Below are 26674 nucleotides of genomic sequence, written 5' to 3' on the forward strand. Positions count from 1 at the left end.
GTATACCTTTGTTTTGCATGGTATTGAGGTCTGCTGTGTTATTGAGCGCTGCTTGCAACTTCTGGTTAGCAACTGTAGGAAGATTAGGCTGTAGACCTAAAGGTTCTTAGCTTTTATGTATTATTTCAGATTCTGTGTTCTTTGAGATGAATCCATTACAGCTAAACTGATTTAAGTTTCTAATGCAGGTGAGTCCTAAGAAACACTTGGTGCTAATTACAGTGAGCTGAGTTGAAATTACATTTTTATGGATGTCCTTTGTATGTTCTAATTTGTAGCTCAGGATCCCATATGCCATACATTATTAAACATCTGTGTACATACAGTATGCCATACATCATTACATTATAAACATACATTATAAATTTACATTATAAACATACAGTATGCCATACATTATTAAACATCTGTTTAACAAAATCCAAAGTCTCATGTGCATTGTAAAGCACACTGAAAGCAATTTTGCTGCATGGCCATAACAGCCCAAGCTCATTGAAAATTTTATTTCTGTTTTTCTCATACACACCAACAGCAGAAGAAAGACTAATAAGTGTATTCATCTCTAAAGTGCCCAGTTCTGGGCATGTGGTAACAGTGACAAATGAAGGATTTATTGGAAGCTACTTGGGAGGATTTTTACCAGGAAAAATCTCTGTTAAAGAAACTTCCTGTTGCCTATATATCTAAGAGTCAACATGGCCCCGTCTGTATGGGCATCATGTAGACACACACACACAAAAGATATTTCTACAAATCTTCGGGGGCGGGGAGTGGTCCTAAAAGTAAAAAATGGGGGTGGGGCTTAAAAGGTGACATCAAAGATTACTTCAGCTGTCAGACCATTGCATTAATTTCTCATGCAAGTGAAATGATGTTCAAAATTTTACACCAAAGACTTACTATACATAGAATGAGAGATGCCAAAAAATAATGACTACTGAGGAATTACACAACTTTAAAGCTGACTGTGAGGAACCAGTCAGGGTCAGCTTGAGAGGGTGACCACTCTAAATTTTCCCCAGTCACTTTCCCTCAGGCACACATACAGAAATTCTGTCAGACCTCTAAGAAAAATAGGCACCAGATGGTTTTAAATTAAAAAAACCCAAAGAAATATTTATTGGATAACAAAAGGCAAGGAAGAGGGATAAAATAATATTAGATCTGATCAATAACAATGAATCAGTTGGCAGGCAGGTGGTTGGCCAAAATAATCAATTACTTAACACAGAGATTTGTCAAGCTGAGGTAAAACCAAATATATAACCCTGGCAGAAGATTTTTTAAACTACCAAACAGGCAGGCTTTAGAATTCTGCAGAATTCTATGACAGGCAGGCAGTGCCTACTGGGCACTAGGAATGCTTTGCAGTTCAGATGATATAGCCCTATGCTCTGGCCACTCAAACCATAAAAACAGCAAACTGTCAGTCACTCTTTTCCACACAGAGAGAGAACTCCTGACTGGTGCCAGATTAATTCTCCCTCACAGACATTCCACACTATCATCCAGGACTCACACCACTGAGAGCTGATACCAGCCCCTCACTCTGGTGTGTCTCAGCCCCAGCTAGGTTTCTGGTCTGAATCTTGGGAAACCCTACTGACCACCAGAATCCAGTCCTCCCTTCTGAGTGTTTGTGTGATCTCAGTTTGTACAAGGAGTCTGCCTTGATGTGCTGGCAGAACTCACACAGAGAGTTTCTTCTCATAGAAGGTGCCTGGTTTTGCCCCCTTCTGACTTCAAACTCTCAGACAGAAGTTCAGGCCAGCTCTGTCTCCACAAGGAACTCAGCCCCACTGGCTGTTCTCAGCTCATTGTCGAGTTGCTTCACAGCCTAAGCCCCAATCTTCGCACTCCGGACTCTCACTGAAGACTCAAAAACTAAAACTGAACTGAAAACCCTGATGCGTTCCCTCCTGAAAGCCTCTTCATTTCGCTACATTTCAGTTACCATGGCTGCATCCCAGCCAATCGCTGTAAGGCTGTTCCCAGTTTTCCGGCTAAGTTCTTAAGTCTGTCACACTGACATTGAAGAAACAGAAATTTTTAAAGATTTTCTATTCCTTGGCTCAATCATCAAAGGGAGGCTACAACCAAGAGATCAGGAGATTGAGATATAGAGGGACAGCCATGAAGGAACTGGAAAAAACCCTTAAGTATAGGAAAGTGTCTCTGAGGACCAAGATCAAGATAATTCATAAAATGGTATTTCCCATTGCTATTTATGAATGCTAAAATTGAACAATGAAGATGGCTGACAGGAAGAAAATTGATATGAAATGTGTTGTTGGAAGAGAGTTTTGCAGATACCATGGAGCACTAAAAAAGATAAAGAACTGAGTTCTAAATCAAATAAAAGTCTGAATACTCCCTGGAAGCTAAAATGAGTAAATTGAAGGTGATTAAACTGGGGTTATTGTCAGGGCTTTTTTTGTAGAATAACCCCAGCAGGAACTGATTTGCATATTATACCACACCCCTGACATCACCATTGTTTCACACAGGGCTTTTTGTAGAAAAAGCCCGGCAGGAACTCATTTGCATATTAGGCCACACCTTCTGATGCCAAGAAAGCCAGAACTGTGTTCCTGTGTGTTCCTGCTCAAAAAAAGCCCTGGTTATTGTACTTTGGTCACATCATGAGAAGACAAGACTAACTGGAAAAGACAATAAAGACAGGAAGAGTTGAAGACAGTTGAAAAAGAGAAAAACTTAACATGAGATGGATTGACTCAATCAAAGAAGCCATGGCCTTCAGTTTGCAAGACCTGAGTAAGAATGATAGGATGTTTTGGAAGGCCATTCATTCATCAAGTTGCCATAAGTCAAAAGTAACTTGTCAGCACATAACACATACACATAACTTTCTACTCTACACTTAATTTTAATTAAAAAGTTTTTTATTACTGTTGCTCACCCTACTTTGTGATCTGATCATTCACAGCAGACAGACAGATATTATCAGTGCTTTTTTTTTTTGCAGAAAAAGCACAGCAGGGGCTCATTTGTATATTAGGGCATAGCACCCAGCCTGGGAGCACATGGCTGCCGCAAAGCAAGATGGGCCAGCCAGAGTCCTGGCCAGCTCAAGTGGAGCTCCACTCCTGTGGGCTCCAGCAGGGACCGGGTTAAAAAAAGCTTTGTGGTAATTTATCTTATTTTCTGTATAGATTTTTCTGTTTGTTTGCAAAAGAGAGCGATCAATTTCATTTTTAACCAAAGTAGAGAAGCATCCAGATTCAGATATCTTCTGTTCGAAATAATTATGGGGGAAAGTACACAATATTACGGTGTTTTAAAAGTAAAAACTAAACAGACTATATAATACTGTGAAGATGTACCAGGGTGCTAAATATTTTTTCAGGAGTTTCCTACATGACATTGTAATGTGTATTTTCCTTTTTTAAAGCCAGTATTTTATGGCACCCTTTGCTAACTGAAATTATTTTTTCCCTTGCAAATTCCAAATCTTGCCCAAAAAATTGATATTTTGCAGAACAGCTATCAAGCATTAAATGAAAAGAAATGCTTTTAATATTAGACTTATTAATGTAAATATATGCAGAGACAAAAACCAACCTTTGGTTTGTAGTCATGCAAATACCCACCTTCCAGTTTCAGAAAAAGAGTGTGGAAAGATCATTTCTAGTGCAGGTTTTTCATATAAGTTTCCATCCAATTTTCATTACCAGAGCACTATTTTTTAATCTATTCAGTCTATTATTTCATATTTGTACCATTAATTATAGGGAAATAGACCTATTGAAATAACACACAACAGAAGAGTGCTTTTTGTCATTTATTTTAATTTCATCCAGCGTGCCTTTTTGCATCATGTTCCTCAGATCTCTGCTCAAGATTTATGTTTCTAATTCCACACACCTCCAGTGATGTGCCCAGCTTATAAAATCTTTCTGCTATTGCAGTGGCTAAAATTTTGCTTTAAAAGCAAATGCTGCAAAGTTTTTACTATTATTAAGATGGTCAACAAAATTCATAGAGCAGCTTATTAGCCACCTTCCATACTTAGTATTTATTTAGCACTTTCAATGTTGCATATATTTGCATTGCATAGAATTACAGAGTTTGGAAGGTACCTCCAGGGTCATCTAGTCCACCCCCTGCACAGTGCAGGAATTTCACAAATACGGTACCTCCCCCCCCACACACACACACATACATCCCCAGTGACGCTTGCTCCATGCCCAGAAAATGGCAAAAACCTCCAGGATCACTTGCCAAACTGTCCTGGAGAAAAACTGCCAACTGACCCCAAAGTGGCAATCTGCATTTCCCTGGTTGTGTAAGAAAGGGCCATAAGAACTAAGTACTAATGGAACCCCACCTGCCCTCCTTCTCATGATTTGCTGAATTCAGAGAATTGCAACAAACAAGTAGCAACACAGTATAGAACAGAGCAAAGCAAGCACAAGCAACTGTGTTTGCAAATAATAAAAAAGCACAAGCAACTGTGTATGTAAATAATATATATATTTATTTAGACTGAGCTTGTGCCTAACAGAAAATGCACTGAGATTTCTTGCTTGACATCAATTTATGATATTACAGAACAGATTGGCTCTAGAAAAAGCATTTTAATGCAAAACGTCATCCTTAGTCGACTGACACATAAGGAAGAACTTTAGCCTTTGGAGCCAAATTCTGTATGTTTTATATGAATTATTTCTTACATGGACTGTACCTCTCATATGAATTTGGATTGCATGTATTTTTGTAGTGGAAGTCCTTTCCCCTTTTTGAAAGAAATATTTTCTTACTGTGCAATGTGGTATCTTTGATAATGGTATAAACTGAAAAAGGACAAATAGATTTTTCAATTTTTTATTATTTGCATACACAGTTGTTCATTCTTGCTTTGCTGAATTCACAGAATCAGCATTGCTGTCAAATGGCCATCTAGCCTCTATTTAGAAACCTCCAAAGAAGGAGAGCCCACCACCTCTTGAGGAAGCCTGTTCCACTAAGGAACTGCTCTATCACGAGGTTCTTCCTAATGTTTAGCTGGAAATTCTTTTGATTTAACTTCAACCTGTTGGTTCTGGTCCGACCTTCTGGGGCAACAGAATTCTGCACCATCCTCTATACGACAGCCCTTCAAGTACTTGAAGATGGTGACCATATCACCTCTCAGTCATCTCCTTTCCAGGCTGAACATACTCAGTTCCTAAACCTTTCCTCATAGGAAAAAAATACAATATATATGTACTTAAAAATAGCCTAAATTATAAATATAAAAACAAAACACATCAGGGGCATGAAGCATCATAAAATAACCATTGTGCACACCAACAAATATCCATAAAACAGACCTTGGATCAGAAGCAGACCATAGAACAGCTAAAAATATATATTTTTAACAGCTTAAAAGCTGGGTAGAAAGAAATGCTTTGGCTTGGCACCTAAAAACCTGTGTGGTAGGTACCAGGCAGGGAGACCTACTTCCTTTCAGTCCCTTTCCCCACCATAGTGTTTTGGACAAAGCCCCCACATAGCATTACTTTTTAGTTGTTCTGGAAGTGGCATTGTAGTATTGGCATAACACTAGCAAGGTTAAGCCCCTGCCCCTGTAATCTCTCACCCCTTGCCAGCCACAGAAAGGGCATTCCAAAGCCAAAGACATTTATTTAGGTACTTCCTTCATTTGTAGTCCATTTATCTTGCAGAGCATCAGGATGGATTACAAAATTTAAAACAATGCATAAGAGCAATACAGTACACACACGAAAAGGATTGCAAAACTGGAGAACAATGCAGTAAAACAGGAAAATGTTTACAACAAATATGCCATAAACCTGGATTACAAAGTTAGAGAGCAATATAACAAACAATATAATAAATAAAAATACAAAGAACGATGTAATGAAAGCTGCCTAAAATTTCACAAGTATTAACTATTTCCTTTATAAAAATTTCTTCCTGAACAATCTCATTTTACACATTCTGCAGAAAGGTCAGCCTTCCTGACCTTATGCCTGCACTGGAGCTTCCTGCTACACCCAACAAGAAGCCTCTGTGATGGCTCCATTATTAACAGCCCCAGGACCTATGCACTGCCTTCAGCCTAACCCTATCAGCTCTCCTTGCAGTCCAAGCAGCATGAAGAGGTTTCTGCCATTGCTTCTCCAAAGTGGGCTGAAATTGGGAAAGACAAACTGCAACTCAGGACCTTCCCCACCTGTGCTTTGACTACTAGTAGTAGTGGGTGATGTATGAGCCCCTTATTCTAAGCTCAGACACCATGTGGATTTCAGTCGCCCTTACTGTGTTTCTACTATCCTGCACTTGTAATCCTGATCCAAAAAGGATGTTAAACATAACATTTTGACTCTATACTTTGATTTTTTTTAAAAAGAGGTGGGACTATGGCTCAATGATATTATATAAGGTTGCCAGGTTTGACTCAAGAAATATATGGGAATTTGGAGCCGGGATACTTTGGGGGTGGACCCAGGAACAAGGTTAGAGTGGTTCCTCAGTGGAACAGGCTTCCTCGGGAGGTGGTGGGCTCTCCTTCCTTGGAGGTTTTTAAACAGAGGCTAGATGGCCATCTGACAACAATGAAGATCCTGTGAATTTTGGGAGTGGTATTTGTGAGTTTCCTGCATTGTGCAGGGGATTGGACTAGATGACCCTAGAGGTTCCTTTCAACTATATGATTCTATGAATGACTGAACTTTGAAGTGAATTCTGGCAATCACATTTAAATGGACTGCATGTTTTCCCTCCATTTGGAAATAATGGATAGGGGCACTTTTTGGGGGGGCTCATAGAATTGGACCTTTTGGTCCAATCTTTTTGAAACTTGAGGAATGTTTTGAGGAGAGGCCACCAGATACTATGCTGAAAATTTAGTGCCTCTATCTGAAGAAAGCAGCCCCCCCGCCCCTGAGCACCAGATACCTACAGATCAATTCTCAATTATACCCTATGGGAATCAGTCTCCATAGGGCAAAATGGAGCAGACATTTCCCTCCTCCTCCCACTTTCTGATAGCCCTGAAGCAGGGGAGGGCTTCCAAACCGGGGGCTTTCCTGCCCCCAACTGGGAATTGGCAACTCTGTGACAGCGCTTGGTGTGCAGGAGATCTCAGAGTCAATTGTAAAATTTCCATCTGGGTCAGTAGTTCTTACTCTGCCTAGAAAGCTAATTAAAGTATACTATGTATAAGAAAACTTGATGTATGTAAATTGGGGGGTTTAACTGTATTTGGGAGGGAAGTCAGCTTTAGTCACAGGCTTCATCCAGTTTGCTAGTCTCTGATGCTCACATACTGGAGTGCCAACTTGTTTTCTTTCCTGACGCTTTGAACATTTTGATGCTGAAGGAGGGTGTGGGGGAGGTCTTATCAGCTGAAAGATACCCTTTAAATATATTTAAAAATAAAGCAAAAACCTAGTGCTGCAGTGTTTTTGTGCAATGTGCAAATTTAACCTACTTTTTTATATTGCTTCAATTATTCATGAAACCTCTAAACATATTCATAGAAGTGGAAGAGCAGATTATTGTTGCCAAAGTTTTACCTCATTATGGTTGTCTGAACCCACCAGCTCCTATTAGATCAGAAGTACCTTTCATTATGTAGAGGGGGGAGGTGCAGGTGAAGGTTCAGTGTCACTCTTGCCATTAAAGGAAATAATCTGTACTTAGGAGCAAATGGCTCATTGTTTCCATAACTGTACATTAAATCCCAAAGTATATGGTTGGTGGCATGTATTCTGGCTTTTATCTGTGCTTCCTATGGAATAAAGCAAAGAGAAATCAACACAGGTGGAATTTTGAGCCTGAAAATAATGAGTGGCAGAGAAAAGAAATAGTTTCAAGACCAGAAACAGAATAGAATAGAATGGTGTGATATTTGGTGAGAGGTGAGTAGCCTGGGAGAAAACAGGCAAGTATATTAGGAGGGAGGAAAGAGATTCAAGAAGCAGAAGGAGGGAGAGGGAGACAGAAGTGAATTGGGCTGAGGCCTTACACAACTGGGCTTGTGTCTACCTCCATTTTTCCCCTTCTTATTGCTCTTACTTGTTCTTTGCTGGAGAAGCTGGAAGTTGCATATAGTACTTTCACTTGAGGAGGCTGGCATGCATGCAGCAAGCAAAGACTGGCCTAAAATCTGTGGCAAAGGAATTCCCAGAATTGCTTGGACATTAGCCCACAGAGATTGTCACTACACTGTACCATGCTACAGTGTACTGTAAAACTGTACTTGGGTGAAGATTCTTGATCATAATTCCATATCTTCCATTTTGGTTCCTGGTAGTCCTGTTTGTCATTGGAAGCAAGTGGGGTAATTATGAACACAATACTCTTTTCCTTCCTTATTTTTCTTTTCTTTCTCTTGTTCACTGAGAGAATGGATTGTGTGCCATATGAGGCCAATTCCCTTTAAGGTTTCTTCATTGCACTCCAGAGATGGTCTGCCTTCTTGATTTTTGAGGTTGCAGGAGAAGATGCATCTGCTGCCTGAGTTTCCATTGGTTCCTGTGCCTTTCTTCTCCCCACCCTGAAGCAGGAGGGATTCTGGTTACACTCTCCTGGAGGACAAAGGCAGGGGAACTGCCTGATCAAGGGGACTGATGGAGGAATGGCTCAGGAGGGACAAGAGCTACATTTTCTCCCTCTGCTTTGGAATTATTAAAAATGTTGGTGGGAACACTGGATTACAGTTTTGCAATGTTAGTTCACCTGTAGATACAGACCCTACTTGTGTTTAGGTGTCACAGAGTATGACCCAGTGATTAGAGAGCTGAACTGGAAACCAGGAGACTTGGGTTGTATTAGAGTTTTTTTGCCACAGATTTTAGGCCAGTCCTTGCTTATTGCATGCCAGCCTCTCCAAGTGAAAACTGGGGTATTTGTTTTCTGAAAAAATGTAATAAACATTGTAAAAGTACTTTATATAACCAAAAACTTTAGAAATAGGGGTAGTGGTTGTAATAGAGAACCATTACGATGAGTAGCCATGTTAGTCTGTCTGTAGGAGTAAAAAAGAACAAGAGTCAGTAGCACCTTAAAGACTAACAAAATTTGTGGCAGGGAATGAGCTTTCATGAGTCAGCTGTATCTGAAGAAGTGAGCTGTGACGCGCAGAAGCTCATACTTTGCCACAGATTTTGTTACTCTTGAAGTTAGTTGGTCTACTGGACTCGTGCTCTGAACCTTGATTGAAAATTGTACAAGTAAAAGTGTTCAAAATATATAATTATGTAAAAGCTTGAATGCAAGGCCCACCTGCGGCCATGTGCCTCTTGAATACGGTTGCCAAGTCCCCCATGACCTCCAGCGCCTATTGTACCATAGAGTTTTCTCTCCCAAATTGCTAGAGCATCTGGGAAAACCATAGCGTTTCCCCATAAATGCCTAGAGCGGCCAGCATGCAGTGTCGCTGGTGTGATGACATCACTTCCTGGTGACATCATTATGCTGGTGATATCGGGGGAGGTTCCCCCCGCCAGCCCAATGTGGACCGGCGAGTTGGGAACCTCCAGGGTGGGGGAACCCCTGGGTGGCCCAGGGGCTTGGCAGCCCTACTCTTGAACCTTCTCAGCAATGTGTCATGCTAAGCTAGTCCATTGCAATGGACTCACATTAACCCTGTGAAAGGTTGCTTCTGTCTGAGCGCAGGCCGTTTCCTAATTAAAATTAAAACAGGAAGAATGCTTGACATACCTTACATTTATTCTTAGTGCCTCTGCCATGTCAATAATAATTACATTCATTATGAAAAAAGCTTGTTCAGAAAGGTAGAGTTTGTCTTTCCCTTTCCCCCTCCACAAACACACACCCCATGCACCAGAGCAGAACCTGTGGTGCAGAATAGGCCTTGTCCCCTGAAGTAACATTTTGCATGCTGCAGCCCCTTACTGTATTTCAGCAGATGATGGAAATAAATGGGCTGCAGAGGATATGCTGAGCATTGCAGAAAGTACTTGAATGTGACTGTTCAAATTGCCAGCCTAGACCAGCTAAATCCAGCCTGGCATGGATGATCCTGGACAGCATTCTGCCTTTTGAATACCTGCCTACAGCTCCCCATTTTTCAGTCAAGACATATAACATCTTGGGCCTGTGCTTTTCGCTTTCTTGACTCATCAATTACTTTAACTCCCCTGTACAATTTTGGGAGTGTCTGATATCTAGTGCTAGAGCACTCTGATAACTGCTGGGCTTCTCTCTTTCTCTCTCTCCATTCTGTTCCAGGTCAAAGTGGGTTCCGATGGGAGATTTCATTGCCTCCAACACAGATGAGTGCACAGCTACTCTCATGTATGCTGTTAATCTCAAACAATCTGGCTCTGTCTCCTTTGAGTACATCTATCCAGACAGCAGCATTGTCTTCGAGTTTTTCGTACGTTTCCCAAGAATCTGCCCATATCTTTGTTTTTGTATATTATGCCAGGGAGGGTTCCCTTATGCACTGCCTTTAAAAATTGGCCAACCCTGCATTCATCTGGGGGCTAAATGTCAGGGGGTGCACTGTCTTTTCAGAGCCAAGGAAAAGGCAGTTAGTATTTAAACCAGAAACTAAGGAAAGAGATTGAAGTTGATATCATGCTTTGTTAGCAAATCTGTCCTCTATTTCTTTCCATCACAGTTCCACAAATGGGAGCCCTGCAGCATTACAAGGAATGCCAAATAATTCAACATGTTATTAATGTATTCTAGCTTAGCTGGATACCCCATACTGTTGGGAAACTGATTAAAGCACTTTCTTCAGTATGTCTAGGAGTTTAGAATAAGTTTTAGTTTATCACAATTGAGTCATTTGAAGGCAGGTTAAGAATGCCTTAAATAAAAAATAAAAGGCCATAAATAAATTTCTGGCTAAACCATTTCTGGTCAGAAATTCTCTCTACAGTATTAAACCTCACTACTAAGAGCTTTGTATGTTCCTTCAACTGCAAAAGTAGAATGTACCAAAACACTTGGTTTTAATGGTTGATCTTATACCAGAGAATTCAGTCAACTCATCCTCATACACAGAGACTGTACTCTCAGCCTGCATTCTTACTTCTTATTTGTTCAGGTTCAGAATGACCAGTGCCAACCAACAGTGGAGGAGTCACGATGGATGAAGACCACAGAAAAAGGGTGGGAGATACACACTGTAAGTGTAGGAGTTCATTCAGTGGTTGCAGAGCTTGTAGCTTTAGTCAACGGTGGCTTGGAGAAGCAAAGCTGTCTGTCATTGTAGGATCCAGCATTAAACTCCTAAGCAGCTTACTATATACTATGCTTAATATTTGTAGGTGGAGCTGGGTCGTGGCAATAACGTCCTCTACTGGAGAACAACAGCTTTCTCTGTGTGGTCCAAAGCTCCCAAGCCTGTGTTGGTGAGGAACATTGGGATTACAGGTTTGTGTTTGACTGGTGTTTGTTTTGGGTCTAGTACCATAAAGAGTACCAGCTGCTCTTGTGCAGGTGGTAGCCAGATGACTTGCTTGTTCAGTGCAGTCCAGCCTCTCCCTTTCTTTTGTCCCCTAGGAGTGGCCTATACTTCGGAATGCTTTCCTTGCAAGGCAGGCACCTATACTGCCAAGTCAGGCTCTTCCTTCTGCCAACAGTGCCTAGCAAATTCTTACTCTAGCAAGGGAGCGACATTCTGCCACCAGTGTGAGCCCACTATGTATTCAGGTAACCCCACAGGGATCTATGTTATATGTCTGAAAACTTTCGAAACAGATTATGTCCCCTCCACATTGGTAGATCTGATTGATGCTTGATGTACTGAGGTAGAGTGTGGACAGGGGCATTGTCATCTTTTTGAGGTTGGTCCTCAGCTTTTCTGACATGGATGTTTTGTATTCATATAGTTTTAACCACAGATTTTCTCCTTTTGCAATCAAGAACCAGGTTCTGCAACATGCAAACCTCGCCCAGCCTGCACGGATAAGGATTATTTCTATACTCACTCAGCTTGTGATACAAACGGAGAGGTATGTAGCTTCTGAGATTCCTTATAGTAGTGGCATGTGAATCATGGGTATTTTGTTAAACCTTTTATTTATTTACCATTTTTTCCTGAACACCTTCAAAAGTGAATGAATGGTTTATGTATGTGAAGAGCACCCCCAAGTGGACGTAAAAGATTTCTGAATGAAAGTACTTTGTAAATTAGGAGAGAGAACCCTTATCCTGTTCCCTGTTTTCCTTCCAGAAGGGGGCAGTTGTTCTGTTTTTCCTTCTTATGGAATATTTGTATGATGCTTTTTGCACATATACAGAGATTACAATGTTCTCTGCAGGCTCCACAGCATCATGAGCAAAATTCTACCTTGTGAGCGATAAAAGCTAGTAGCATTAAAGTTGTGAGCAAGTCTACATTCGACTATCATGCAAATTAGTTTGTTAGAAGATTATTTCCATAACCTTGTAAAAAAAATCTCAGAATGAATTCTTTTAGACTATATTTATAGTTTATTTTAAGAATAATTTAAACATTATAAGAGAAAACAAAATCAAATCAAATTTCATTACAAGAAATGTTCTCTATGGGGATAGACCAGGTCTCTAGAGAACAGGTAGGCCTGGCCTGGCCTCAGACTGTACCCCAACACTGAGCCTTAGAAAACATACCAGCATTTTTTTTTGGGGGGGGGGGTACTCTTGCAGTCTACTTGGTTTTTGTGTGTGTGTGTGTGAAATATGACAACCAGCATTACAGTTCAAGTATAACAAAGCTGGAACAATCACTGTCAGAACCCCTAACCTGACAAGAGGATACTTAAATGTTATCAACCTGCCCAAAATACTCATTTATTCAAATATTTGTATATTTTCCTGTGACTCAATGCAGCTTACAAATCATACTGAAAGGCATAATAATGGTGTGCAAAAAATTATTTTTTTTCTGGCTCCATTATAGTCTATGGGATCGTTATAGTCAGGGCCCCATAGGTTATAATGGAGAATTGATCTAGGGGTATTCTGGGCTTGAGGGGGAGGGTTGTATTTTTTGATATATTTTTAGGTGTATGTGTATGTGTGCACCTGTAAGTCATGTTGAACCTCTGGCAACTGACCCCTACTGGGGGCCTGGAGGATATTCAGAGAGGTGGCAGAATAAAGCCTGCTCTGTCCTGACTATTTCAAGGAAGTCTCCCATCCAATATTTGCCAGAGTCCACCCTGCTTAGCTTCCAAGATGTGATGAGGTCAGGCTTGCCTGGGCTATCCAGTTTTTTTGAGGTAGAGGCACCAAATTTGCAACATAGCTGCTGATGCTTCTCCTCAACACACACACACACACACGTTTCAAAAAGACTGGACCAAGAAGTCCAATTCTATGGGCCCTAGAAAGCGGTGGCTCTATCCTCCATTCTTTCCAATGGAGGGGGAAATACCTTCTAATGGACTGAGCTAAAAACTCCCTGTGCTGCCAGATAAAATTTTGTGTGCTAGTGTCCCCTAGCACAGCTTAGAGGGAACTTTGTCAGGGAACCATCCATGAATTACTAACATTTATGTATTTAAAAATTTTACCCTGTTCTGACTGGTTTACAGAAAGATACTAAAACCATCTACAATAGTTAAAATATCAAACAAAGGGGGAAAATACATTAGTAATCCATCACTAAAACCAGCGCAAAACCAGAGTTTTGCATGCTCTGTAAAAGATGCATAAAGGAGTTTTCTGGAAGGCCAATCCACAAAGTGGGGGCCTGTCGTGGTTCTTCAGTTCATGAACTTCAGTTCACAGTCCACAAACTGGCCAGAATTTGTGATGAACCTGAGAGAGCATTATGCTCCTTAGACAGCAATCTGCTGGTGATCCCCGGCCCTCACCTGGTAGGGTGAGCATGAATTCCCCCATTTGTCCTTGGTTAAAGACTGGTGTCAGCCAGTGATTGGGATTGGAATGCTGATATTACTTATTTATTTAGTCCAATCCTCACTACTGTGGGGTTCTGGGTGATGTACAGAATCAATAAAAAATCTTACAGAAATAAAAGTGACTTTAAAACATTTTAAAAATCAGATTGTGATAATTAGTTAATCCCAGTTCAGACTGCCAGCTACTTTGCAGGCGGGGGAGGAGGCAAAACACATATAGAGAGTGGAGAAGGGTGCCAGCTAAAATGGTAATCATCATCACTTGTCTTCAACCAAAAGTCTGATGGAACATCTCTGCCTTGCAGGCCCTGTGGAATTCCATAAGGTCCTACAGAGCCTTGATGCAGTTTGGCAGAGAGTTCTACCAGTTTGGGGCCAGAACTGAGAAGGCTCTGGTCTTGATCGAGGACAGCCAAATGTCTTTAGGGCTGGGGACCACCAGCAGATTGCTGTCTAAGGATTGTAACATTCTTCCAGGGACATAACAAAGGAGACAGTCCCATAGGTACATTGGACCCTGACCACTCAAGACCTTGTAGGTCAATACTAAAATCTTTTTTTAAAAAACCAATTTTATTATTCTGTAATATATTATAATAATACTCATAAGCTATTATTAAAAAGTTAGTACAAATACATTACATTTTTCTCCTCCCTCCCCCCCCTTTTCATGACCCCCGGCAGTGTATTTTAATTAGATTGCTAAAAATAAAAGGTAATTTTATCAATTAAAGAATCTTCATAAGAAAAATCTTAAAACAAGAAGAAAAAAAGAAAAGAAAAAACATATATTATAGTTATAATCCATCTTCGTTATTATCTTTTAATCCTTATCAAAAGAATAAGTTGAAAAAAATATGTTCACATAATCTCATTTTTTGACTTTAGTTCGTTTTTTATTCCTCAAAAATTCAACTGTTGTCAAAAATCACCAAGTGCCCTTTTACCTTCCATTGCTTTTCAACATATTTTTGAAATTTTTCCCACTCAATTTTGAACTTCTCTAAATCATGTTCTTTTAAGATTCGTGTAAGCTTGTCCATTTCACTCCAATGCATAACTTTTAGAGTCCAGTCCCACTTTTCTGGTATTTTATCTTGCTTCCACATCTGCGCATATAATGTCCATGCAGCTGAAAGCATGTACCAAATTATCGTTCTATCTTGTTTCAGAAAACTTTCCATTTGTAATCCCAACAAAAAGATGTCTGGTGCCTTCTTAATGTCATAACCCAAAATTTTTGAAATCTCTTGCTGAATCATTTGCCAAAATTCTTTTGCCTTTTCACAAGTTCACCACATATGGTAGAAAGATCCTTCATCTTTTTTACATTTACAACATCTGTCCGACACCTGATTGTTCATTTTCTTAGGTGTCATATACCACCTATATAACATTTTGAAACAGTTTTCTTTAATGTTATAACATGTCGATATCTTCATAGAGTTCTTCCATAAGTACACCCATGACTCCATCTGTATTTCTTTATTTATATTTATTGCCCATTTTATCATTTGGGATTTGACTACTTCATCTTCCGTAGACCATTTCAATAATAATTTATAAATTCTTGAAATTAATTTTTCGTTATCACCAAACAGCATTCTCTACAGCTCTGTTTGTTCTTGTCTTATTCCATCATTTTTAATGTCCTGTTCAAGTAAACTCTTAATTTGTTGCAATTGAAACCAGTTGTATTTATATTGTAATTCTTCAGCCGATTTTAATTCCACCTTTCCTCCATGTATTTCTAACAATTATTTATATGAAAACCACTTCTCTTCATTAGTATCTGAATATAACTTTATTACTTCCGTTGGCACAATCCAAAGCGGTTTCCTCTCATCCCCATATCTTTTATATTTTGACCAGGTATTTAACAAATTGCTTCTTATATGTGATGTAAGAAAAAACCATCCATCTTACTTTTCCCATAACACAAATAAGCATGCCAACCGAAAACATTTCCATGACCTTCTAATACTAGTAGTTTTCTGTTTAGTAACATCATCCATTCCTTGATCTACACCAAACATACTGCATCATGGTACAACTTTAAATCAGGCAGTTGAAAACCTCCCCTTTCTTTTGCATCAGTCAAAATTTTCATTTTAATTCTTGGTTTTTTCCCGACCCATACAAATTCTGAAATTTTCCTTTGCCATTTATTAAATTGTTTATTATCCTTCACTATTGGAAGTTTTAGGAACAGGAACATAATTTTTGGTAAAACATTAATTTAATTGCGGAAATTCTGTCCAGTATAGACAAGTTCAATTTATTCTATTTTGTCAGATCTCCATCAATCTTATGCCAAAGCTTCTCGTAGTTATTTTTGTACAAGTCGATATTTTTCATTGTGATTTCCACACTTAAATATTTTACTTTGGAGGTAACTTCACACTCTGTTAAGCTTTGTAGTTCTTTCTGTTTACTCTTTGACATATTTTTACACAAGATTTTCGATTTTTCTTTGTCTATATAAAAACCTGCCAGTTCTCCATATTCTTGAATCGTATGAAGCAACAATGGTGTTACACGAGTGGGATTTTCATTTATAAACATTACATCATCTGCAAACGCTCTGTATTTATAAGAAAAACCTTTCAATTTCAGTCCCTCAAACTCTATCTTCTTGAATTTGCATAAGCAAAACCTCTAAAGTCATTATAAATATCAGTGGAGCTAAAGGGCAACCATGTCTTGTTCTTTTACTAATTATCATTTTTTCCGTCAAATCTGCATTTATACAGAGTCTTGCTTGTTTTTCAGTATATATCGCCTTCACCATTCTTATAAAATTTTCTCCCAATTTCATTTTCTCCATCACTGCAAACATAAAATCCCAATGCACATTATCAAAAGCTTTCTCTGCGTCTGCAAAGAATAATGCTACTTCTTTTTCAGGATGTTTCTCATAATATTCAATAATGTCTATAACTGTTCTGATATTATCTCTAATTTGCCTCCTGGGAAGAAATCCTGCTTGCTCTTCTTTAATAAAATTGTTCAAATGCTGTTTAAGATGTTCTGCTAGAATTCTAGCATATATTTTATAGTAATTGTTAAGTAATGAAATTGGTCTATAGTTTTTTACATTCGTGGCATCTCTGTTTTCTTTCGGTATCAACGAAATTACTGCTTTCTTTCATGTATTAGGTATTTCCCCATCTATCATAATATTCATCAATTTCTGAAGTTTTGGTAATAGCACCTCCGGGAGGACTTTATAAAATTTTGCTGTAAAACCATCTGGACCAGGTGCCTTCCCCAATTTCATTGAATTGACTGCCGCTTCTATTTCTTCTTTTTCAATTGGTACATTTAAAACCTTCTCCGTATTTCCTGTTAAGGGATTTACTTTGATTTTCTGTAAATATGCGTTAATTTTTCCCTTATCCACCTTTTGGCATTTAAACAACGTGGCATAATATTTATAAAATTCTCTTTTAATTCCTTCCTGGTCAACAATATCCTTACCTCCCGATGCAATTTTGTTAATGACTTTATTCTCCTTTTTTTTCTTCATTTGCCAGGCCAAGTATTTTCCAGGCTTATTTGCTCCTTCAAAAGATTTCTGTTGAAGTCTTTTTAAATTCCATTCCACTTCTTTGTTTAACAAATATGTCAATTGACTTTGTAATATTGTAATCTCCCTTATAATTTTCTTTTTTCCAGGTCTCTTTTTAAACTCCTTCTTCTTTTTCCAGTCTCTTTCTTAATGTCCAGCATTTGTTTGTCTTTGGCTCTTTTATCTTTATTGTTCAGTGTAATAAGGATGCCCCTCATTACCACTTTGTAGGCATCCCACACAGTTTGAAAGTGAATGTCCTCTTTTTCATTTATTTGAAAGAAAACTTTAGTCTCCTTTTCGAGAGACACCACTACGTCCTTTTTCTGTAGCAAATCTTCATTTATCCGCCATCTTAGGGTCTTTTTCACAGGTTTTGCAGACCACATTATTGGATTGTGATCTGCCCCTATTTTAGGAAGAATCTCTATTTTTTTCATTATAAGTGCAAGATCTTTTGTAATCCATAACATAGCAATTCTTGAGAAAGAATTATGCCTTGCTGAAAAGAAAGTATAGTCACGTTCTTTAGGGTTAAATTCCCTCCATATATCTTCCAGACTTTCTTGTTTCACTAAATCAAAAAATGACTTTGATAATTTTCCTTCATTATTTTTTTTCCCAGATCTATCCAAAATATTTTAACTGTTCCATTAAAATCTCCCATTATCATGATTTGCTCATGCATCACTTGATCCCATTGTTGCATAATGTCTTTTTTAAAAAAAGTATTTTGCTCCATTTGGGGCATACAATCCCAATAACAAAGTTTTTTTGTAGTTCAACATCACTTCCACCGCAATATATCTACCATCATCGTCTTTAAAAATCAATTTTGAGTCTAATTCTTGTTTAACATAAAAGACGACACCCCTTTTTTTCTCCTTAGCCAATGAATAAAACTCCACACCCAGTTATTTGTTCCATAAAAATTTGTAATCCATTTGTTTGATGTGTACTTCTTGTAGGCAAATTATATTACATTTTTGTTCCCTAAGCCAATGAAAAGTTGCCCTTCTTTTTTATGGTGAATTTAGTCCATTTACATTCCAAGATATTAATTTGTAATCCATCATGATTTTTTATTTTATTCTGTATCCCCAAATTCCTTATGTTCATCTAAAAACTTCATCATTTCTTGAGTGCTTGTAATTGTAAGTCTCCTTTGTATTCAAAGCATAAGCCCTCTGGAAGTATCCATCTATATCTCATTTCATTTTCTCTCAGCTTGTCAGTCAATTTTTTATACAGTCTCCTGTCGTTTATAACTTTTCTTGGCAATTCTTTCATAATTCTTACACTACTGCCATCTACCTCCAGTGTGTTTTCAAATTGTTTGATTAAAATCTTTCCCACCATATCTCTTGTCACAAATCTTACTACCACATCTCTTGGTAGTTTTTTTTTTCCTGGCATAGACTGAGTTGACTCTGTAAATATAGTCATAGAAGTAACTGGTTTCATCAGGATCATCCCCCCAAAACTCAGCAATGATTCTTATTATATATGTCCTTAAATCAGTCTCATCAGATTCAGGCACCCCTCTCAAACGTATCTGATTTTCCATTAGTTTACAATCTTGTAGTACTGCTTTCTCCTGCATTTTTTTTATAGTGGAATCCACTGTGTCAATTCTTGAGTCTTGGTCTTTCACCTTTTCTTCTACCTCCTGCACTTTCTTTAATGCTGCTTGGGAGACTTTCCTGAGATCCTCAATTTCTTTTTTAATTCCTTTCTTAACCGCCTCTGCACTGGAGTCAATATCTTTTTTTAATTCCTTCTTACTCTCTGTTATTGAATCTTTTATTACTTTTGCCAGTCTTGCCTCCATGGCTTCTATTGCCTCCTGCCATTTAGACATTTTTGCTTCTTCAAGTGACCTAGCCCTCATACGAATCTGCTTTGCTCCTGATTTATGCACAGACATCACTGCCTGCCCATTGCTAAAATAGGCTCTAAAGTTGACCTCACCAAATCAAATTTCAATTACACAGTCTTATAGATTAAAGCATGCCCTTTTAGATGAGCCCAAAATCGCTGTTCCCAGAGGCTCCTAAATCAAGATATTAATTTTTTAAAGTTTTATTTTCTTCAAAATGGCATCCGCAGCTTTTCTGTCCTTTTTTTAAAAAATCTTTTTTTCTCCTGGAGTGCTCCAAAATTAGTTCCAAGCATATAGTCCAATAGATTTCACCTTTTAATGATGATATCTGCCGGCTCCACTATTTTTTAAAGTCCCGTTTTCTTTTTAAATGTTTAAACTTTTGACTTTCCCTTAATGGCTGCCAGTACTTCTCTTTGATTTATGGTCCTAGAGAGGGCTAGGAGGCTTGCAGTTTTCCCTTCTCCTAATGGCTACTTCCTTCCTTTCTTGCCACGAAGTTTCGTTTTCGATGGTTGAGAAGGCTCATGATCTTTCTGTGACGCCATTTCCTGTGACGTCCATAAAGTCAGCAGTTCTGTTTCAGAGGGGGTTGTCTGGCCCGACCACAGGTATTCAAAACAGAAGTTGTTTTTTGTCTTTTAACCTTGTTTCTTAAATTCCATTAGTCCCAAATTTACCCCCTCCTTTATCTTCTTTACTTTAAAATAACGTAGTTGGATTCAGACCTTTGTCTTTATTTCAAATAAGTCTTATCTTAGTCCCGGAGTGATAGATAAAGATCTTTTACCTTTAAAGTCGCTATCCTTTGAACACCATTCTCTTCAAAGATAGATGTTGAATAGTTCCAAAGAAGCTTTGAATCCTGGTGAATTTAAGTCAATTTAATGACCCCAGAAGTCCTCTGTAGATGTTGGAATGCAATCCTTCTCTGGGGACTCTTCAAAGCCAAAAAAAGAACCCCACTGGAATTCCTTGTCAGCCAAAGTAAATCCCCTCAGAATTTAATATGCATGTCTTGGCCTTCTCCCTAACTGGGAGAAGTAGGCGGCAGGTGTTAGGATCACCTTCTCTGCCCAGAACAGAGGCTCTGGTCCGCTCCTCTCCTGAGAAGCAGCTCAATCCTCCATGTCCCAATCCCAGAAGCTGGTCAATACTAAAATCTTGAACCTGACTTGGTGCCCATTCAGAAGCCAGTGCAGCTGGCACAGCACAGGTTGTATGTGTGTTGTCTGTGGCATTCCCATTAGGACTCACACCTCCACATTCTGGACCAGTTGGAGCTTCTGATTTTGTTTCAAGGGTAGGCTAATATCAAGGGTAGGCCACTCTGTTTTGGCTCTCCTTCCAAACTTCAGATGAGCAGTCAACCTTTTAAAAATTGAAATGTTACATGAACTTGTATTTGATTTACTATGAATTTGTGTTTGATTTATTTTGATTCAATCAGCTTTAAAGCACTGCAAACTTGTTCTGGGGAGAGGGAAGGAGGAGGGACTATGGTTTCACAGCCACTAGGCAACCCTCACTCTGCAATGCTACTTTGCTTGCAAAACCCATAGAACTGATTTTCTTTGACTTGTATCCTCAGCCTTTCAACACAATAGTGAGTATGCCTCCTGAGTCCAACAGCTGCAGTTTTATGCATGTGTGTCTGTACATACGATTGGTGACTCACTTGGGTACATTCATGGAGGAATGTGTTATGAGTCAACAAAGCTTTTTGCATGTTAACAGTATGACAGAAGTGTTTGGTGTTAATAACAATAATTCACATCTTCCCAGACCCAGCTAATGTATAAATGGGCCGAGCCAAAGATCTGCAGAGAGGATCTCTCCAGCGCTGTGTCATTGCCCCCTTCAGGTGTGAAAATGATGTGCCCACCGTGCAACCCCGGGTTTTTCAAGACAAATGCCAGCTCCTGTGAGCCCTGCACATATGGATCATACTCGAATGGGTCTGGTAAATCCCATTCTTTCCTTTTGGATTAAATGAAGCCATCACATGGGTGATGTTCTTTAAAATGTTAAAATTTGGCAAGCTGTTGTGTGATGAATGCCAGAGATGCACAGGACTTTCTCTTAGCTGTCTAGGGAACCACTGATTAGGGCTTGACACCTCCATGCTTATTATGCTTCCTGAATTCTGAGAAAGTATAAACAGAAATCTCATCACTCTCATCATCCCATATGGGATGATTCCATACTATCAGTGGCAGCCAGTGGAACGGGATTACAGTTGGTACCAGTGAGGTGGTAGCATGATCTCTTCAGTCCTTCCTGCTTCCCTTTTTACCAAACATGTATGATGGATGGTGCTCTCCTCCTATGAGAACTTACTGCAGGGGGCTTAGAGATGTAAAATTTTCAGAAATTTTTAATTCTGGGGAAAAAATAGTAATTTGGGAGAAAATTGAAATACATGCAATGCTTGCTATCCTATCAAACCTAAACTAATTTTACTGCTTTATCAACATAAAATGTTGATACTTAGCATATAAGACTGCAATTATTGAAATATTTATGCAATTTAAAAGTTAAAAATGCCTTCATTTTCTACAATCAAAATTGGAAGTATACCCGATACTTAAGAGAAAACCACAATGTTACCTTAGCCCATACCTTACGTTTTGCTAACTGAAGAGTAGAAGAAATAGGAGTTAAAACACAAGCTTTGTGTCAAATAACATTAAATATATTATTTAGGGTGATACAAAATGTCAGTAATAATATCAGCTAGATATAGTCCAGCTCTCTAACCAGTGGCTACTGGTTAGAGAGAGTTCAGTTTGGAATGAAACTTTCAGATCTTCTTCGTGGTCTCTGTGCTTCACACTGATGGGATATAGTGTGCCTCCGCTGATCAGTACTTCTAAAGCCTAGAAAAAAGGATTTTTGTGCCATTCCCAATAGGCATGCATGGCGCCTTCACCACACTTGACCACTGGGACGGGTGTGAGGATCCCGCCAGTTCCTTTCTGACCACTGCGCAGATAGGAGCTTAGCTCTTCTCCTCTTGTTGGTACTTGATCGCCTATTCTTCTCACTGCTTTACTTCTTCATTCTTTTGGGAAAGAAAATAGACTCGGTGAGTTATACTTGCTGGTAACTATTCCCCCGCCCCTCTTGAGGAGGGAACTTCCCACCTATACCCGACCTTTGCATCATTGCATGGGAAAACTCTGGGGGTGTTTCAAACGCTGCAAGAAGTGTGGTAGCAAGCGCCCGCCACCCAACAGCCATGACCTCTGTCTAGTCTGCCTTGGGGAAGCTCATAAACCAGAGACTTGCGCAAAGTTCTCTCAACAGACCCAAAAAAAACAGACAGTGAGACTTCTCACTGCCTTGTTAGAAGCCACACTTACCACCCCGACCATGGTGTCCTAGTTGAACTCAGGGCTTGCCTCCACGTTGACCCCCTCCACATCGACAGCCATGGTGCCAGCTCAATCTGACACTGACCGATCGGTGCCGAAATGCCGGATCCCGGCCACTGATTCGGGTACCTCCACTGATTCGGGCACCTCAAAAAAATGCAGGGAGGCTAAGGAGCATAAGCAGCACAAGGACAAGAGCCACAAAAAGGACTCCACTAAGAACCCTCATGGCCAGTCAAACGAACAGTCCACCTCATTCCGAGTGGTAACACTGGGCACCTTCCACCCCTCAGGCTCCTAGACTCACCAATCTGGCAGTTAACACAATCAGAGCTCCAAACTCAAGGCACCAGCATCTCTGACTTCAAGACTGACTTCATTCAGGAGACCTCTAACTCCATCTCATCCAGAGCAGAGAGTAGTCAACAGATCAAACCGAAGACTCCACCTCAAGATACTCCTAAAGAGACTCCACCTCGACAGCCTGAGAAGCCATGGGAGCCCTCAACACTGAAAGCTGCAGAGGAGCGTCCTCCTCCACCGCCTCCTCCACCACCTCCACTCCCCAGTTCGGACCAAAGACAGTGGCAATAACTTTATGGGACCTACTCAATGCCATCCACATTCCCATAGCTTCGGCGCCCACTGCCGGACTGGGACATTCAATCCATAGCCTCCTGCCACTTCTGCCACCAGGACACTCATCGAACCCCGGAGGTTCTGGCACCAAAAACTCTTATCGTGGATCAAACACCTCCAATACTGAAGAAGGCTTTGCCTCAACCGCCGAAGTGGAAAACCCCACCCCGACAACCAACAGAACCTTCTGAGGGGGAGACCTCCTCAACCCACTTGGACGCCGACTCTGATGACAACCAGTGGGAGGCTCCAGACTCCGATACCCTCTCCTCCACAACATGCTTCTGAGGAGGTTCCTGTTTCTCCGTCGGAAGATCTCCGGGCCTACGGGGATTTCATCTAGCACATGGCCCAAACACTCTCCCTGCCGGGTACACAACCTCAATCTGTCATTACCAACATGGTCTTCAACATAGCACAACAGTTTCATTGACCCCGGTGGCCTTGCCAATGACTTCTGTACTCCTTCAAGCAGCCAAAGCTCCACACCGATCTCATCCAGACGAACAGATCACATGTGCAAGATACAGGAATCGGATGCAACCTTCCTATTCAGCCACCCCAAACCCAACTTGGTAGTGGTGTCCTCTTCTTCTAAAAGTAATATACACACTCTTCTCCCTCGGACAAGGAAGGGAAGAAGCTTGACTCCATTGGCCAGAAAATATACTTGGCAGCAGCCCTTGACATCAAAACAACCAATTACAAGGCCTGTATTGCACGATAGCAGTATGCTTTATGGGAGAAAATGTCTGACATCCTGCCTTCATTACCAGATGACAAAAGACAAGAACTCAAACGCCTCCAAAAGGAAGGCATGCTAGTAGCCAAACAGCAAGTTAATGCCGGCAAACACTCGCTGGATGTCTTTGCGAAGACACTCACTAAAGGCATCACCCTGCATCACAGCCTTACCTCAAGACACTAGAGCCAGGGTGGAAGATCTGCCTTTCTAGGGTGAAGGTCTCTTCAACTTCACAATGGACACGGTGCTCCAAGAGATAGACAAGAGCATCAAAACCTTCAAAAACTTGGGGGCTTCCTCTTCATCCTGGTCCAAAACCAAAACTTGGAATAAATCCTAGGCTCGAAAGTCTTACACTAAATCATCACCAGAGCAGTCCTGGTCCTCCAGACCTCAACAGAGTCACTCCAAACCCTCCTGTGGCTCTAAATATAAGTTTTCTCCCCAGCAACAACAAAGACAAAAAGGGAGCAAGATGCCCAAACAGGGCCTTTGTCTTCCCCTTTCACCTACAGCCAACAACTCTCCCACCCGCCTCCACCCCTACTTACCTTCCTGGGAGACAATCACCTGAGACAGCTGGGTACTGTCCATCATTTCAGAGGGCTACAGAATCAAATTCTTCCAACCTCCACCTCCATCCAGGCTTGTCGTCACTCTTCCATCAGATGTCCTCCTATAAGTGGTTGAGAATCTGCTGTCAAAACGAGCCATAGAACCTCCCCTCAGGATACCCACCAACCTGGGTTCTATTCCCGATATTTTACTGTTCCCAAGAAAGATGGTGGCCTTTGCCCCATCATCGATCTCAGAGAACTCAACAAATTTATAACCTACAAGAAATTCCGTATGGTCTCTCTACAGCACATTCTCCCCCTCCTCTGGGAGGGAGCCTGGATGGCAACACTGGATCTGAAAGATGCCTATTTCCACCTGACTATCAATCCACTATTCTGGCCCTACCTCCTGTTTGCCATTGAAAACCAACAATTCCAGTACAAGGCAATCCCCTTTGGCATCTCTACAACCCCATGGGTATTCACAAAAACTATGTTGGTGGTTGTGGCCCACCTTCGTCTCAAAGGCATCCTCCTGTTCCCCTACATAGATGGCTGGCTGGTGGTGGCAGACTCCCCTACCTCTCTACACCATCATCTGGCTGTAACGATGACCCTCCTGCAAGACCTACGTCTGCAGATCAACACCAAGAAGTCCTGCTTATCTCCCTCCACGAGGGTACAGTTCATAGGGGCAATCTTAGACTCCACAAAGTGCAGAGCCTTCCTCCCCATGGACAGAGCATGAGCCATTGTGTCTCTTATTGGGATGATTCGTCATCAAGGGGATGCATCGGCCCACCAAATCCAATGGTTATTGGGGATGATGGCAGCAACCACAGTAATTATCCTGCATGCATGACTACGCATGCGTCCATTACAACTGTAGTTTATCATAGTGTTCAAACCTGCCTTACATGATCAGAGCCAGAGACTCACACTTCCACTGGATGTATTGGCCTTCCTGTCATGGTGGGAGGTAATCGAGAATCTCACAAAAGGGGCATTTTCAGATTCCCTCTCCATCTTGAATTGTGACAGCAGACGCCGCCCTTTGGGGATGGGAAGCGCATCTCCATGGCATCTCCGTATTTGCCACCAGACACAACAGGAAGTGTCAAGCATTCTGTATCAGAGCAGGGATCAATCCTCAGTCCTTGGGGGATGGGCTTCTACTGCCATGGGGGAGGGGGGGAAAGCACCTTGGGAACCTCACCTCCAAATCAGCCACATAAATTTACTGGAACTCTTGGCAATCAAGTATGCCCTACACGCCTTCCAATACCTCCTGAAGGGCTGTGTAGTCTCAATCCTCATGGACAACACCACAGTGCTCTACTATATAAACAAGCAAGGTGGGACAGTGTCTCACAGACTGTGTTATTTGGCTATGGACCTATGGGAAAGTTGCCTTCATTGGGGGATACACCCAATAGCCACACACTTACTGGGCATCCAAAACGTCACAGCAGATACCCTGAGCGGGGGGGGGGGGGAGGGGGGCATCGTTCCACGAGTGGGAACTCAAATGGAAATACCTTCAACCCCTGTTCCAGAAATGGGGATGCCCCGATATAGCCGTATTTGCCACCAGACACAACAGGAAGTGTCAAGCATTCTGTATCAGAGCAGGGATCAATCCTCAGTCCTTGGGGGATGGGCTTCTACTGCCATGGGGGAGGGGGGGGAAGCACCTTTTCCTGTTTCCCTCTCTGCCCCTTATCACCAGAGTAATACACAGAATTGCTGTGCAGAGACCCAAGGGAATCTTGGTCACCCCTTGGTGGCCAAGACAACACTGATTCCCCTCTCTACTACACCTGTCGGTGGAAACCTTTCACTAGTTCCCCCCAGAACCGGATCTTCTCTTAGGCCATGGGGGCCAGCTTCTTCACCACAATGTCCCTCACCTGAAGCTGACTGCTTGGAAACTACACTAGCATCCATCAGAAGTCAGATCGATCACATACTACTCAACAGCAGAAAGCCATGCATGAGAAGGTTGTACTCCTGCAAATGGAGGGCTTTTCTGAACCATGCGAATTTG

General features: G+C 40.8%; 1 protein-coding gene across 2 annotated transcripts in view; it reads left to right on the forward strand.

The window, feature by feature from the left end:
- Positions 1-26674, forward strand: part of ELAPOR1 (endosome-lysosome associated apoptosis and autophagy regulator 1) — a 137701-nt gene that overhangs the window by 88832 nt on the left and 22195 nt on the right. For both annotated transcript variants that reach the window (XM_060231576.1, XM_060231577.1), the window contains exons 4-9: positions 10225-10372; positions 11051-11131; positions 11274-11379; positions 11509-11658; positions 11872-11960; positions 21095-21272. In XM_060231576.1, coding sequence (XP_060087559.1) covers positions 10225-10372; positions 11051-11131; positions 11274-11379; positions 11509-11658; positions 11872-11960; positions 21095-21272 — 752 coding nt within the window. The remainder of the gene's footprint in view (positions 1-10224; positions 10373-11050; positions 11132-11273; positions 11380-11508; positions 11659-11871; positions 11961-21094; positions 21273-26674) is intronic.

This window comes from Heteronotia binoei, chromosome 2 (assembly GCF_032191835.1).
Source record: "Heteronotia binoei isolate CCM8104 ecotype False Entrance Well chromosome 2, APGP_CSIRO_Hbin_v1, whole genome shotgun sequence".
In the NCBI taxonomy this organism is placed as follows: Eukaryota; Metazoa; Chordata; class Lepidosauria; order Squamata; family Gekkonidae; genus Heteronotia; species Heteronotia binoei.